The 15,688-nt window shown below is 44.0% G+C and overlaps 1 protein-coding gene across 1 annotated transcript in view; it reads right to left on the reverse strand.

Moving 5' to 3' along the window:
* Positions 1–15,688, reverse strand: part of PIBF1 (progesterone immunomodulatory binding factor 1) — a 797,165-nt gene that overhangs the window by 775,870 nt on the left and 5,607 nt on the right. The window contains exon 2 of the mRNA XM_086933412.1: positions 3,651–3,950. Within this exon, the coding sequence (XP_086789538.1) occupies positions 3,651–3,893 (243 nt within the window). The 5' untranslated portion in view covers positions 3,894–3,950. The remainder of the gene's footprint in view (positions 1–3,650; positions 3,951–15,688) is intronic.

Raw genomic sequence — 15,688 nt, forward strand, 5'->3', positions numbered from 1 at the left:
CTTATGAAGAGGTGGCGGGCTTTAAGGTTAACTTCGACAAGTCCTAAATATTGAATCTGACCCTGTCACCAGGGGAGGTACAACTGACCCGGCTGCTCACTCCACTTGCATGGGCGTCGTCGTCCTTGCTTTATCTGGGGGTGCGGCTGACTCCTTCCGTAGGTGCCCTGTTCCAAGCTAACTTCCCCCCGATGTTGACATCAATTAGGGCTGAACTAGAACGATGGAAGCCCAAATTCATCTCATGGCTAGGCAAGCTTTGCCTATCCCGATAGGGCTGGACTACTTTCGCCGATTGAAGACCGCGATGCTGAAATATGTCTGGCAAGGTGGCCGGGCACGGCTCCCGTTTGCGGTTCTTCGGCGTCCACGCTTAAAGTGGGGAGTGGGCTTTCCGGACATGCATTTGTACTACAAGGCTGCCCAATTGAGAGTTCTTGTGGAGTGGTCTCAACAGCTTTCGGAGAAGCATTGGCTCCACATGGATCGGAGTGTTGCAGGCCGCTCCATCTGGGATTTAGCCTGGAAGCCTAAAATGGACCGGCCCAGAAACGTGTACATTAGCACCCCCACAAGCACGGTGTTGAAGGTCTGGGACACGGTGAGTGGCGATGACCGTTGGACCACATTCCCATCTCCATTCACCCCAATTCATTTCAACCCGGCCTTTCCCCCGGCTCTGGTGGAGGGCCCTTTTGCAGCTTGGAGGGAGGGTGGCTGCAGGGCCCTCACCAACTTGTTCCATGGCACCGAACCCCTCACTTTTCACAACTGTATGAGGGACTATGGCGTCTTACCAACGGAGAGATTCAGACATCTTCAGCTCCTGCACTGGGCGATGTCGCCTGCTGTAGTGGATGCCGCTACCAGACCCTTGACGACATTCGAATCCTTCCTCCTGCCCACCTCCACCATGAAGGGAGCGATCTCTTTTCTATATAAGTTGCTATTAGATACTACTATGTCTCCGCGGCCGCGATATCAGGACCACTGGGAATCCACCTTAGGGAGGGACATTTCTAATAGCGAGTGGCAGGGCTTATGGAGGGATGTGACGGCGCATAACCACTCTGTTGACCTTAGGGAGGCCCATATGAAACTCATCTTTGATTGGTACCTATATCCGTCTAAATTACATCGCATATTTCCAACTGCTTCAGATAGGTGTTGGCGAGGCTGTGGGATGTTAGGGGATTTTAGCCATATATGGTGGGACTGTCCCACCATCAAGCCGTTTTGGGCTGAGATTTTCTCCCACATAAAAGATATGTTGGGTTACCCAATCCCTGACTCCGTGGCCTTTGTATTGTTAGGACTTAGGGACCCACTGCTCGAACACCAGACTAGGGCGGATAAGCGTGTCATGTGGTTGTGTTTGGGTGCGGCTAAGATGACTCTGGCAGCCGCTTGGAAGACCCCATCTGCCCCTGCTATCTCCTTGTGGCATGCCCGGTTGTGGCGCTTGTTAAGCATGGAACGTCTATCTGACATTTTCCTGGGGAATTTTAAGAACTTTATGTGCAATTGGGGCCCACTTGTGAGATTTCTCTCCCGAGGCCTGCCTTCGGCAGTGTGTCCGTCAGCGCTGCGGGCCCTTCATCTTTTCCAAATTTGATTGCGGGAGTGACTGTAATGATCTGTATGCTTGCTGGTCGTCACCACGGGGGGGTGGGAGGTGTTGGGGAGGGACGAGGTAGGGGGGGTAGTTGGGGACGTTTCTTTCTTGTTTTCTTCTCCTGTTGCGACCTGCCTTGCTCTAGGGATGGACATTAGGTCCTGGATGGAGCTTGGGCTGCTCTTCCTGACCGAGGACGATGCATCCGCTGTTGAACTACCAGGCATGAACTGGCCGCTGTGAAGGGCGGACCCTTCTGCCCACGCCTCCGTTGCTTTGCCTGGCTACTACCATCGTGTTGTGGATTCTGGAGCTCTACTGCCCCTTCCTTTGCGAACATTTTCCCTCCCTACTCTTTGCTCCCCCTGCGAGGGGTTTTGTGGCGTCTTGTCCCCGTTCTTTCCTTCTTCTCTTTCTGGGTCCCCTTGTTCTATTTCCCCCCACCTTTCTGTTTCATCTTGCATACTACAAAATAAAAAAAAAATTAAAAAAAAAAGTGTTGTGGTCATCCCATAAAATGGACAAAGGTCTGAGCATTTCTGGCCCAGGCAATTATAGAACTGTTACAAAGTTTTCTGAGGCTGTTTTAGAAGATAGCAATAAGCCAGGTTAAACCATATTTAGATCACAAGAGTTTGGATTTTGACCACTTCACAGTACAGAATTTTCACTTTGGAATGTGCTTGATAACCTTCTGGAAATATCGGATCGAGGAAACCTCTCCCTTACGTTCAATACAATTCTTCAATTAGCGTACCTAAAAAAACTAGCTTTTTTACTTCAACTGTTACAACAAAATCCCCCTTCATTTTAGGGTGGCAATTACAGTTAATCAATTTAGATTATTATTAACAGTATACCTTATCAAGTGATTACACACAGCTGCAGTCTTTAGGGATAACGCCTAAATGTAGAGTGCTTTAGAAAGGGTAACATTTGATTTCATGATTACAAGGTATCCATAGTTTAAGTAGACTATTATCAGCAATCAAATGAGGATTATAGGTAATGTTCACAGAAGAAAAGTGGAAATATGTATTGTATTTAGCTCGTTTTACATTGTAAGCATGGTGTATCTTAAAAACGTATGCTACAAAAATGTCATCTACCACCATGCTACTTCATAGCGTACTCGGCCATTCTGTTATTGCAACATCATAATTATTTTTTGTGGAAATCGCCAGCACACGGTTACAAAAATAAGACAGTACTATCTACGCAAGGCTGGAGGAAGTTGCAGACCACATACATCTCCGACTGTGCCACTCAATCTACTGGGGTGGGCTAAATGGGGTGGCAAGGCTTTTTCCACGCTAGCCCCCAAGTGGTGGAATTATCTTCCTCTTGACCTGAGATCCCTTCCAGCTTTACAGAAATTCCGCAATGCCCTAAAAACTCGTCTCTTCCGACAAGCCTATATGTAAGGACGTCTGTTTTAATTCTGATTGTATTGTTATGCGCCTTGACACCTGCGGGTTATTGTTTTGCGCATTATAAATTTCTATCATCATATCATCTTGCTCTACAGCAGTGTTGCACAGGGTACATCCAGACTGTAGGCCAATGGAAACCAGAGACCTAGAAAAGGAAGACTAGAATGGTTGGTCACTATAACAAAGCATGTGCCGTGAATATTGTGCGTTGGTTATAAAGTAGGTTTTACTAAAAATGTTGAGATTTAGAAAATTCTAAGTGGTTGGGCCCGCAGTATCAGTCAGTGCCAATGCATAAACTCGCTTAATACATACGAAAACCGCATCCCACACTATGTCGCTCAAAACAACACTAATTTAATCTGAGCAGGAAAAAAACACCCAGCTGGAATTCTGAGGAAAACTATAAAAAGTAGCACTAGTTTTTCTTGGGTTTCTCCACTGTGGTGGAACTGAAACGAAAATATTCTACTTTTCACATTAACAATTAAAATATTATCATACTGGCAACATCTACGTTGTAAACATATGAAAGGTTTGTAAATAAATGTGCAAAAAAATGTATCGTGGTCGAGAGGCACGGATTTTTAAAGTGCACTTACTTTTGTGAGGTATTCCACTTTCAAGTTGTCAATCATCAGATTCTTCTGGGAGAGCTCGATTTTTAACAGCTGTAGATTGTGCAGAAGTTCCTTCCTCTCGATAAGCTGTCGGGTAACTTTGGTCCCGTCACCTCTCTCATCGGGTGAGGAAATGTCATCCGTTGGAACTGAGGTTTCCAAACTGATTTCCTCCGATTCCATGGAGCTGGAGATGTTTGGCTTTTTGGAATTTCTTCGTGCCATGTTCCCTTTCGACTTAAAAGTATAGCCCGACTTTCAACTTTGTAATTTCCACTTTAACTAGAAGAAAACATCAGAAGATAATTTTTTTTTCCATTTGCAGTCCTTTAATCGAAAGTATTTGATCACAGTAATGAAGCAGTTTGATACAAAAATTGAGTGCATTACTTAAACATGCACATGTGGAAATTAACAATGCCTCATCTAGTCAGTTGTTTATCTGTATATTGCTCTGTGGAAAAGATCATCATGTAACTTCTCTCGCTCCCAAAAAACAAAGAAACAAAAAACAAGTACACAGATTCACAGAGGCCGAAAGAATGTTAACCCAATTAAATATTGCTACTTGACTAAATGTGCCCTGTGTTCCTGCTAACAAGGTACCCAGGGAATATGTTCTTTCCCTAAAACTGTACCTTTGTACCCCCAAATTGGCACCTCTCTGGCCACATGCAAATCCCTTGTAACACGTACCAAGGGGCACTGTGACCAGGGAAGGCCTCCAAGGGCTGCATCACATATTGTGCCACGCTTAAAGGTCCTGTACCTTAACACACACACACACACACACACTGCCATTGCAGGCAGCGTGTTTTGGTGCAGAGAAAAGTGAAGAGTCAACATGGCACACAGGCTAGACCCAATACTGAGTGCGCTACGAGGCACTCCATTAACATGCACTAATTGTAAACCCCCCCATATTCCTTTTTAGATTGTCCCAGCTTTCCCCGACAGGCATGTGAGTGATCCGCCGACCTAGTTTTCTTTATTTAGTTTTCTTTTCCTATGCATGCAAACACACCTTGACACTGTTCTCACTTAAAGGATAAATGATCATAACTGTGCATATTCGTTTCTGTTTGAACAGTCATTTTACTTCTTGTGTAAAAGGTCAATATGGATGTCATTATTCACTATTGTGTACTGCTTCACTGCATTTACACTGAGTAGCCATACTAATGTTTATTCACATTATCGTTTTCAGTGTTAATTCCCTGATGAAGGGCATGTTTGAAATGCCCGAAATGCATTGGACACGTTTGAAAGACAGTGCCTGAACTAATGATTGTTGATAAAGATATTGAAGACACATGAACTAATGCTGCAAATTATGAACTCAATCTTCAAGCAAAATTAATAAATACACAACAAGATACATTGTATGAAAGTCTTTTCTTGATCCAACGAAAGACAACCTTGTGTGTGCCTGGGAAGGGATGAGACCAGAGATTCTCTAGCCTCACATCTTTAAACACAGGGATGTGCGCCATGCCTACAACCCACTGCCCATGGTATAGATAAGACATCCCTCAAGCTGGGTGCACTATATCAATCGGGAGGGTACAGGTGCATGAGCCCTGTACCCCTACAGTGTCCAAGTCCATTCTTAGAAATTGTAAGTGCAGTAAAGCCATAAACAGTATATGGCCTGGGAGTTTGTCATTACGAACTCCATAGCACCGTGATGGCTTGACTGAATTCCGGGAAGTTTGGTAGCAAACGGTCAGCTCAATAAGCCCACACGGATGCCAGTGTTGGATTTAATGCCAAATGCACTCAGAGGGCATCTTAGAGTTTCCCCCTGAAAAACAATCTAACTCTTGTGTCCTGGCTGAGTGGCTGCTTGCCAACGGCCACCACGAGATATGTTTCTGGACCGTCTGCCGAAACAAAGCACATCCTAGGCAGAGGTTCCAACCCTCCTACCCCAGGATGAGCATGGTCCATGAAGGGGAAGCTTCAAAGACTTGCCGCCATTGTGAGCTGACCTAGCCATTTGCTGTTCCCACTAACTGGCCCTCACTGGATCTAACCCTTACTTTGGGAGGGACAATCGGCAGGAAACCAAGATAGGAGGAGAGGTGTGCTCACTTTTGCCAAACCCACCCCTTAGGTTGCGTAGGCGTGTCAAAGCACAACTCTCAGTCCCTGCCATCTTGAAGATGGGGGGACCCAGCCAACCAGAGTGAGCCTTACGCCCCCCTCCCAGTGGAGGGTGGATTAATAGGGGGTGATCCCACCCAAAGGAAGGGACCCATGGTCCCGACCTGTACCTACCTGAAACGCCCCTAAATGTAGTATTTAAGGGAGACCCCGAACCATGCCTCCTCAGACAAGCAAGAGGAAGAAGAACTGAAGAGCCGTACCTAAAAAAGAAGGAGGACACCAACTGTCTTGGACCGAGACGTACAGGTCTGTCCCGACCTCGAACTTCTCCAGCACAATCCCAGTGTGCCCTGCAGCCTGCAGCCCCCCAAAACCCTGAGGACCTGTCCTGCCTTCCCTACAAAGACTCTGTCTTCCGTGAGCCCCAGACTTTAATTTTTGCAGTTAAATAGAGTTCTGTCAGAAAGTGTCACATCCCAATTCCTCATAGGCAGGGCTTGGAATCTAGTGAGGGACCTGATTTTGGACAGGACTGGACTGCTGGACAGGAACAACGCAGCCGACCGGGCGTTGCTGGAGGACGTTATGCAAGATAATTGCCTGGTAGATCACTGGCACTTGAGTCACCCCACAGATATGGAATACACCTTTGTCTCTCAGGTACACAGCACGCTCTGCTGCCTGGATTATTTTCTCACCTCCCAAAGGGTAGTACAGTTTACCCAGGAATCCCAAATTCAGGAGACAGGCCCTCTCAGACCACTCTCCTATCCTCCTCTCCCTGGAACTAGGACTGTCCAGTCCTGGAAGTAAGCCCAGGAGAATGAATGGCTAGCACTACCGTGCTCCCACTGGTAAATCCCTCTTACAAAATCAAAGACGAAAACAGGCAATGGGGAGATGGGGTGCAGGAAAAGCAAAGTGAGGTGTTGAGCATCCCAGGGGAGGTGATACATCAATCCCTTACTGCCAGGGGGGTGATGCGTTGATCCCTTATTGTCAGGGGAGGTGATGCGTTGATTCCTTACTGATAGGGGTGGTGATGCATCGATTCCTTACTGCAAGGGGAGGTGATGTATTGATTTCCAGACACATGGTGTCAGTTCCCTACTGCGGGGTACTTTGAGGACGAACTTGGTGCACAGGTTCATGCATTGAAAATTGGGATAGACTGGGTCGATGCGGCTGTGGCAAAACAGGTGCTCCATCGATTGTCCAGCCACGAAGCGGTGATGCGTCGATTTCAGCAGCAGTCATGCCATCCCTGGTACACGCCTCACAAGTGGGTTTTATTCAGGGCCGGTCCTCCAGGAACCACTTGCGTACAGTGGGTGACCAAGGACCTCCCTGCGGACGCTATCGCCCTTTCGCTCGATGCAGAAAAGGCATTTGATGGGATTGAGTGTGAATACCTATTCCGAGTGATGGAACACCATGGCCTCTTGGCTCAATTTATAGCTAAAGTACGCCTCCTCTATTGGAACCCCACGGCACAAGTTAATTGTGGTGGATTCCTATACGACCCCTTTCCAATACATAGAGGGACGCGCCAGGGATTCCCCATCTCACCACTCCTCTTCCTCCTGGCTATGAAGCCACTCGCGGCCACCATGCACAATTCGGCCACCATCACGGAAGTTCCACTTCCAAACTGTATTTATATGCAGATGATATCTTGTTAACCCTCACGGACCTGCCCCACTCACTGTCGTCTCTACTTCAGGTTACTGATGACTTTTCCTCCTTTTCCGGGTAGAAGATCAACTGGGGCAAAGTGAAGCGCTTCCCATCTCGGACAGGACCACAAAAGCGGCCATATATGGGTAACCCTTCCTATTGCAACAATCACGCCTTAAGTATCTGGGAGTTCTTGTTAATAAAGGCCTAGCAGGAATGATTCAGGACAATCTCAACCTGATGATTACCCAGATGCAGCGAGACATCGAAAAATGGAAGGCCTTGGGACTTTCACTGTGGGGTAGAGTGCAGGCAGTCCGCATGCTAACGCTACGGCGCTTTAACTATATCCTGGGGATGCTTCAGATGCAGGGGCCCGTCAAAACCTTGCGGCAGATAGACTCCAAGATCCGGTTATTTGTGTGGGGCTCCTCAAACCCACGCATAGATGCGTCCAGCTACAAGCTCGCCACACCCACAGGTGACTTGGCCTCCCATGGGTAGAACTCTTTGCGCTGGCTTTACATCTCTCCCAGATGGCATGCTTCTGAGACTTTTCGGACCTGCCACCATGAGTTCTGTTGGAACGCCATCTACTTTCGGCCGAGGCAGGATTATCTTCGCTATATATGACGGAGACCAGGAACAGTGGTACTCGATACCCGATCATATCAGACACGCGTATGGCCTGGCACCGGGCTCACAAACTGCTGGGCGCTCAACCCCGTCTGCATGAGAAGGCTCCACTATGGGGGAATGACGCTATAAGTATGGGGGGGGGGGGGTTTGAGATGGCAGGTATGGCAGGCAGCGGGTATCCATACAATTGATCAGCTTATCTGCAAAGTTTCATTTAAACCGCTGGTACAACTCTGGAGGAGGAAGGTCTTCCTACAACACAGTCCTGTAGATATACCCAACTACAACACTGTCTGAGGTAGTGCTTGGAGCCCCCCGTGGAACTTGTCCTTATCACCGGTGCTGTCATTCCTTCTCACCTTGGGGAGGTACAAAGGGGTAATGTCCGGTCTCTATGGGGTACTGCTGTTGCACTGCTTCTCGACCCCCTTGGCACAGACGCTACGTGCCAGATGGCAGGAGCGGTTGGCAATCACATATGAAGATGACGAATGGGCGGATATCTTAGAAGCCCCGGATAAGGGCGCAAGAGAGGCGCAGATGAAATTCTGCCGTTTTAAAGTTTTGCAGGGCTGGTACTGGACGCCCACGAAATTGCACAGAGCAGGTCTTTTCTCACATGCCAACTGCTGGAGATGTCCCACCTCCCAATGAGAGTCTTCCATATGCGAGTGCCCCTCAGCGCAGACCTTTTGGGAATACGAGGGACGGAACCTGGGATCCACCATGCCACTCTGCCTACCGCTTATGACCCCTGAAGTTCTTCTGCATGACTTGCAGTGGTTGCCCGAACTATCAAGGCCGCAACACCGCCTCTTTCATACAGATTTGGTTACGGCCAAACTCTGCATATTGCGCCAATGGAGGCCCGCGACCCCCCCACCCGTCACAAGGGAACTGGCTGACAGCTATGATCCAAACGGCTTCCCATGAGAGAATCATATACAACTTACAGGACCAATCAGAGATCTTTCTAGAGATATGGACACCCTTCCTACGTATAGAAGCGACGGACACGTTTTTCCAGGTTTACTGAATCCGTCATAGACACGCAGAAAATTCAATATTTCCAACTTCAGGTAGATGCCTTCCCCCCTTCTAGATTATCACTCATCTTTGGTTATGGACTTTAACTGATCTCATACACATCTCATTTTTCCTTCACGTGGTTTTTTTCGCACACATGGAGGTGCTGGGTGTTACATTTGTTTATAAATACTTTTGATTCATCACGTTTGGCTATGAGCTATTTTCTTTCCTCATTTCTTTCGTTCCTAAACCCTTTGGATTTACACCCATGGACCACAGTGTTAATTCTATTTTTCAGATCATGTATATACTATGTAAATACATTGGTACATATTATTATTTTTTCACAATGCTCTGAAAACGGAACTGATGTGATGATTTATGTGTTCAAAACAGTATCAAGATTGGATTCGTCATTCGTAATTGTACTACCCTGAAGAAGGGTCGTAGTAGACCCGAAATGCATTGGGAAATGTTATGATTTATATTTCATTTTTTCAAGTATTACCATGCAATTGTTCTAATCTGATCATTCTTTGAAAACTGAAGTTGTTATTCTTCTCTTTTTATTATGACATCATTTATGATTTGATTGTATACAAATGAATACAATATCACTAAAAAACGTTATACCTACAAAAAATCGTGTGAATTAATTAACATGGAATAACTTTTGTTTTTTACTATTGATTAATGAGTTAAAGACTTGAAACCCTGGGGACACAGGGTGAGCTCCCAGGCAGACCTAGTGTGCACTAGGCCTCTACAGAGCAGTATTAATCAAGAGTTGTGGGCACAACTACTTACACTGGGAGGCTCCCAATATCAGGGTAAACTTCATAAATACACGCTTAATTAGATTACACAGGTGTGCTAGCTACACATTTACATAGCAGTTTCGCTCCAGCCCCGAACTAGACTAGCACCCAAAGAATAATTTACTATGGCTTCTTTCCAAGAAATAGCAAACCTTACTCTCAATCAGGCCGAAATAAAGGTGTATGGCACAGACGAAGCAGCATCCATATATTCGTTGATTGAACAAGTACGCACATTCAGCACGTCTAAGGGCACTACAACTCAAATGTTGAAACAATTAGAATATACCATGCGAAGAGAGGTTAACCAACGGCTTCACGCAACGACATTAATTGAATACCACAAAGTGAAAAGAATCCCTAGGGGATTACGAATCGCCCTAAAACCCATGTTGTTTAAATTTAACAAAGCATTCATCATTAAGTGGCAAGCGATCTTGAACAAATGTTCATTGGACCTTATATTGTTGATTATAGAAGAACTTTCACAAATACTTAATGATCTCAAGGAAGACATTTACAAACTTCAACTTGAATTATCTAAGAACATTCCAGAAGATGATTGGACAAAGATTTTGGAAGACATCAATACTAGACTGGACACCCATGCGAAGGAGGTACACGACCGCAAAATTCGCAAATTTCATAGAGATACGATAGACTATAAATTAGACGAGGTCTATACATGGGCGGAAGCTTATGCACAAAGGAGATTTACTAGCAGAACTCCAAAAAATACATCCTCAGAAGAAAGTGTGGTACAGGATGAGGATCTCTCATTACAAAGAAGACCGGCACCAACATCAACAGTTGTGGAGACACAAGAAACCACAACAGCTAGCACATCGAAGGGCACTCAACCGTCTTTTTTAGCGGAAGGACAGTCGTCAGTTCACCCACCAGATCAGACATTAGAAACACGCCCAGACGTACCCGCAGGGGACAAAGTCATAAAAAAAGTAACGTAAACAGGACGACCACAGAGACAAGTAACAAAAAAAAACAACTTAGTAGTGAACATCTCAAAAAGGAAGTTAACTATTGAAGAGGAAAGCGTCTTGAACAAGGGTACTTCATTTGTACCTACGTATGTTTCAAACGGTCTAGAAACAGAGATTGCTCTCTTTAGATTTTTACGTAAACTACGATTGAAGTGGTTTTTCTCCACGATAGACACTAATGGAACCACCAGACAGCCTGAAAAACTCAAGCCTAAAAGCAAGTTTATGTACCCTATCTCACACAACATATTGGACAATTTTGAGACTCTTGTGAGAAAAGATCTGGAGGCCATCAAATATCAGATTCCCAAAAAGCAGAACTTAACTACAAAAGAAAGGAGAATTCTGAATAATCTGCAACAGGACACCACCATTACATTCCAACCCGCAGATAAGGGAGGAGCCCTAGTTATGATGGAAACCTCACTCTATGATCAAAAAGTCAACCAGCATGTTTTTGATGTGGAAACATACATATTACTTGACCATGACCCTACAAACGAATTCAGTAAAACATTGGATGAAATTGTTAAAAAGGCGGAACATGCAGGAATAATCAACAATAATACGGGCAAATATCTAAGGACAAACACACCCCAAGTGCCACATATATATATGTTGCCAATTATACATAAGAGCACCAGTGATCCACCATTTAGACCCATCGTGGCAGGATGTGGCTCTATCCATGAACCTGTAGGACGTTACATTGATTACCATTTGCAACCACTAGTACAAGCTTGGGACACATATCTGAAAGACACGACTGACTGTTTAAAGAGACTTGCAGAAGTCAATGATCTCATTGATGACACCACGATATTGAGCACCATAGATGTGGTGGCACTCTACACGTCTATAGTGCACACAGAAGGCTTGGAAGCCATAGAATGGAGACTTTTACAGTCGGATTTTGACCAACAATTAGGAGTTTTTCTATTAGAACTCCTACATTTCTCTCTGTACCATAGCTATTTCACCTGGAAATCACAGTTCTTTTTGCAAAGAACGGGTACATCAATGGGATTTTCTGGGGCGCCGGCATACGCGAATACCTTCATGGCGTATTTTGAGCAACAATACATTTTATCCAAAACGGAGTGGACAGACAACCTAGTGTTGTTCTTACGTTTCATTGATGACATCCTTATAATCTGGAAGGGCACCAAAAGTCAATTGGAAAGCAGGATCAAAACACTTAATGAATGTAATCCGAGGATTCAATTTACTTACAATATCCAGGACAAAAAGATACAATTTCTAGATATAGAAATCTGTAAGACACAACAAGGCATCTCAACTAAAGTTTTTCGCAAACCAACGGATGTCAATAATGCGTTGCATTACACGAGCGCACACCCAAAAAACCTTAAGGATCACCTACCCACCTCACAGTTGATCAGAATAAAAAGAATCACCTCAGATCCAACTGAGTGCAACACTCTTATGGAAGAACAAGTAAAATGATACAGTGAAAGGGGCTACCCCCCAAACATACTTGAAGCTTCAGTTCAGAAGGTCTCGAAGATGGAAAGAACACAACTATTGAAGAAAACAGAAAAATCAGCCAATTAACGAATTGTATTTGTAATGAAACACTCCACACAATCGCAAAGGATCAAACAGATCATCAAGAAACGTTGGGAAATGATCGCCAATGAACCTGATTTTGCTAACATCTTCAAGAACTTTCCCATCATGGCACATACTCGTTCCAAAAACATTAGAGAAATACTGAAGCATCCACGTAACAACCAAACAATCACCTTTAGAGGTATGCGGAAATGCCACAATTGTGGCCAGTGTAACAATGCCATAGTGAGTAAGGTTTTCGCCCACCCTCACACTGGTAAAGACATACAACTAAAACACAGCGCTGACTGTAACACCACAGGGGCGATCTATGCCATTCTTTGCCCGTGTGGATTAACTTATGTTGGGAGGACCTCTCGCAAAATTAAGACCCGTATAATTGAACACAAGAGCACCATACGTAACAGGTCCACCACATCCAGTTTAGCGACACATTGGACCCAAGCAACCCATACCATACCACAACTCAGATTCACTGTATTAGAAATAGTTGAGAAACACATGGGCAAGGATCATCACACAGCATTATCCCAGCGGGAAACATTTTGGATAAAAAGATTGGGCACATTGACCCCAGGTGGGCTTAACGACCAGTATGAAATGGCATGTTTCCTATAGACAGTCAACTGTGCGACAATTTATTTTCATGTGAAGACATCTCTATCAAGCTCAATTGATCTGTATACTGTATATGACCTCTGTCAGATTACCTTCGCTTGATATACTCGTGCTAACAGAGTTTATATTGTTTTTAAAGTAACCCTTTGTAAAGAATTGACACGCAGTCCACACTAAAAGAGTTCACTCGTTATTTTTATGCTGCTTATTTTTATGTAGCTTTTTTTATGTTGCTTATTTTTCTTGCTCCATTATACTCACCACCTTGGTTTTTTAATACTCTTATCTCCCCTAAACTCGCAACACACCCTTTGTCACTCGCGTGACCACCGCATACCAAACGCACATCTAGCAAACCAGACACTTGTTGCCTAATACATATCTTAGTGCAAATATAGCACACTACAATATGTCGCTATGAGATTCCACAGTTTAATAACACGTAACGTGAACAGGCCCGTCATTTAAGGGACACGTCTATACACCGGATGTTGTTACCGGAAACATTTGTGAGGTCAGAGGTGACTGTACGCCAGTTCGTCAAGGTAAGAAACGCGAATACTATGGAAGACCTTAGAAACTAGTCACCGGTCATTTAAAAGTATGGGCAGCTTACGCGCATTTTTTAATTCTTAGTTACAGCGGCAGCCACAACCGCATAGAACAAGTTTCTTCTTCTGGTATATCGGAGACATAATCCACCACATTTTGGGTAAGAATTTAATGCACGTATCGTCCCCATAGGGTCGATCACTTACGTTTTCCCTCAATTTTAACTCGAGCCTATTTACCACCTTTCCCCCAGAGGCCGAACACGTTTTTCCAGGTTTACTGAATCCGTCATAGACACGCAGAAAATTCAATATTTCCAACTTCAGGTAGATGCCTTCCCCCCTTCTAGATTATCACTCATCTTTGGTTATGGACTTTAACTGATCTCATACACATCTCATTTTTCCTTCACGTGGTTTTTTTCGCACACATGGAGGTGCTGGGTGTTACATTTGTTTATAAATACTTTTGATTCATCACGTTTGGCTATGAGCTATTTTCTTTCCTCATTTCTTTCGTTCCTAAACGCTTTGGATTTACACCCATGGACTACAGTGTTAATTCTATTTTTCAGATCATGTATATACTATGTAAATACATTGGTACATATTATTATTTTTTCACAGTGCTCTGAAAACGGAACTGATGTGATGATTTATGTGTTCAAAACAGTATCAAGATTGGATTCGTCATTCGTAATTGTACTCCCCTGAAGAAGGGTCGTAGTAGACCCGAAATGCATTGGGAAATGTAATGATTTATATTTCATTTTTTCAAGTATTACCATGCAATTGTTCTAATCTGATCATTCTTTGAAAACTGAAGTTGTTATTCTTCTTTTTTTATTATGACATCATTTATGATTTGATTGTATACAAATGAATACAATATCACTAAAAAACGTTATACCTACAAAAAATCGTGTGAATTAATTAACATGGAATAACTTTTGTTTTTTACTATTGATTAATGAGCTAAAGACTTGAAACCCTAGGGACACAGGGTGAGCTCCCAGGCAGACCTAGTGTGCACTAGGCCTCTACAGAGCAGTATTAATCAAGAGTTGTGGGCACAACTACTTACACTGGGAGGCTCCCAATATCAGGTTAAACTTCATAAATACACGCTTAATTAGATTACACAGGTGTGCTAGCTACACATTTACATAGCCGTATCGGTTAGCCCCCACCGACTGCACTGTTTGCAACCTAAGCCAATTATGCCCGCATTGACGGGACTCTAGTAATAATATTTACGTTTACAGTATACAATACCTCTAAGAAGTTAGCACCGTTAGCCAATGCTGTTACATATAAGATAAGACCAAGTCACAATCTTAAAATGATATAGTCTGGTCTGACATCAACAACACTTTTTTACGTCTCAAGTAGGCGTGTGTATTTTAGGCAACTTATGTTGAATCACCCCAGAGAGAGACTGCAGCCATGTATATTAATTTGATAAACATAAATAAGACAGGACACGGCTCATCTATATCTCTTCCTTATTGGGGAAAATAATTGCTTTCTCGTACATCCGCCATCCATGCGGAATGCTACTCTGTGCCTAGACCTGTGAGATCTATACATTTTAAGCCAAGTAATATTTAGAAATTTTGATCCAATCCGATTCTAAAGTTCATCAAGCGGGAAAGAAACTGTAATATAATCCTAAACTCTCCATTTACAGATCCTGATTAAGAAACAGAGCATTACCCCATATACCTAAGAAACCTCATGTGATCTCCAGACGTGATCAGTGTTACCGTATCCTGGTTGGACCTCCAAAGAAGACAAAAGGTATCCTCATTCTGACTAAAAAAGCCTCCGTCAGCATCATCTTTCCATCCCTTATAAAAATATAGAACCTTGGCATAAATGACAATTTTCTACATATTCACAGGTTCTCAGCCACATCGGAATATTTTAAAACCACCATTTCCTGGCATTCTTGATTCCTGGCCATAAGATACAAAGTAACCATT

The sequence above is a fragment of the Lissotriton vulgaris genome, chromosome 8, assembly GCF_964263255.1.
Source record: "Lissotriton vulgaris chromosome 8, aLisVul1.2, whole genome shotgun sequence".
Lineage (NCBI taxonomy): Eukaryota > Metazoa > Chordata > Amphibia > Caudata > Salamandridae > Lissotriton > Lissotriton vulgaris.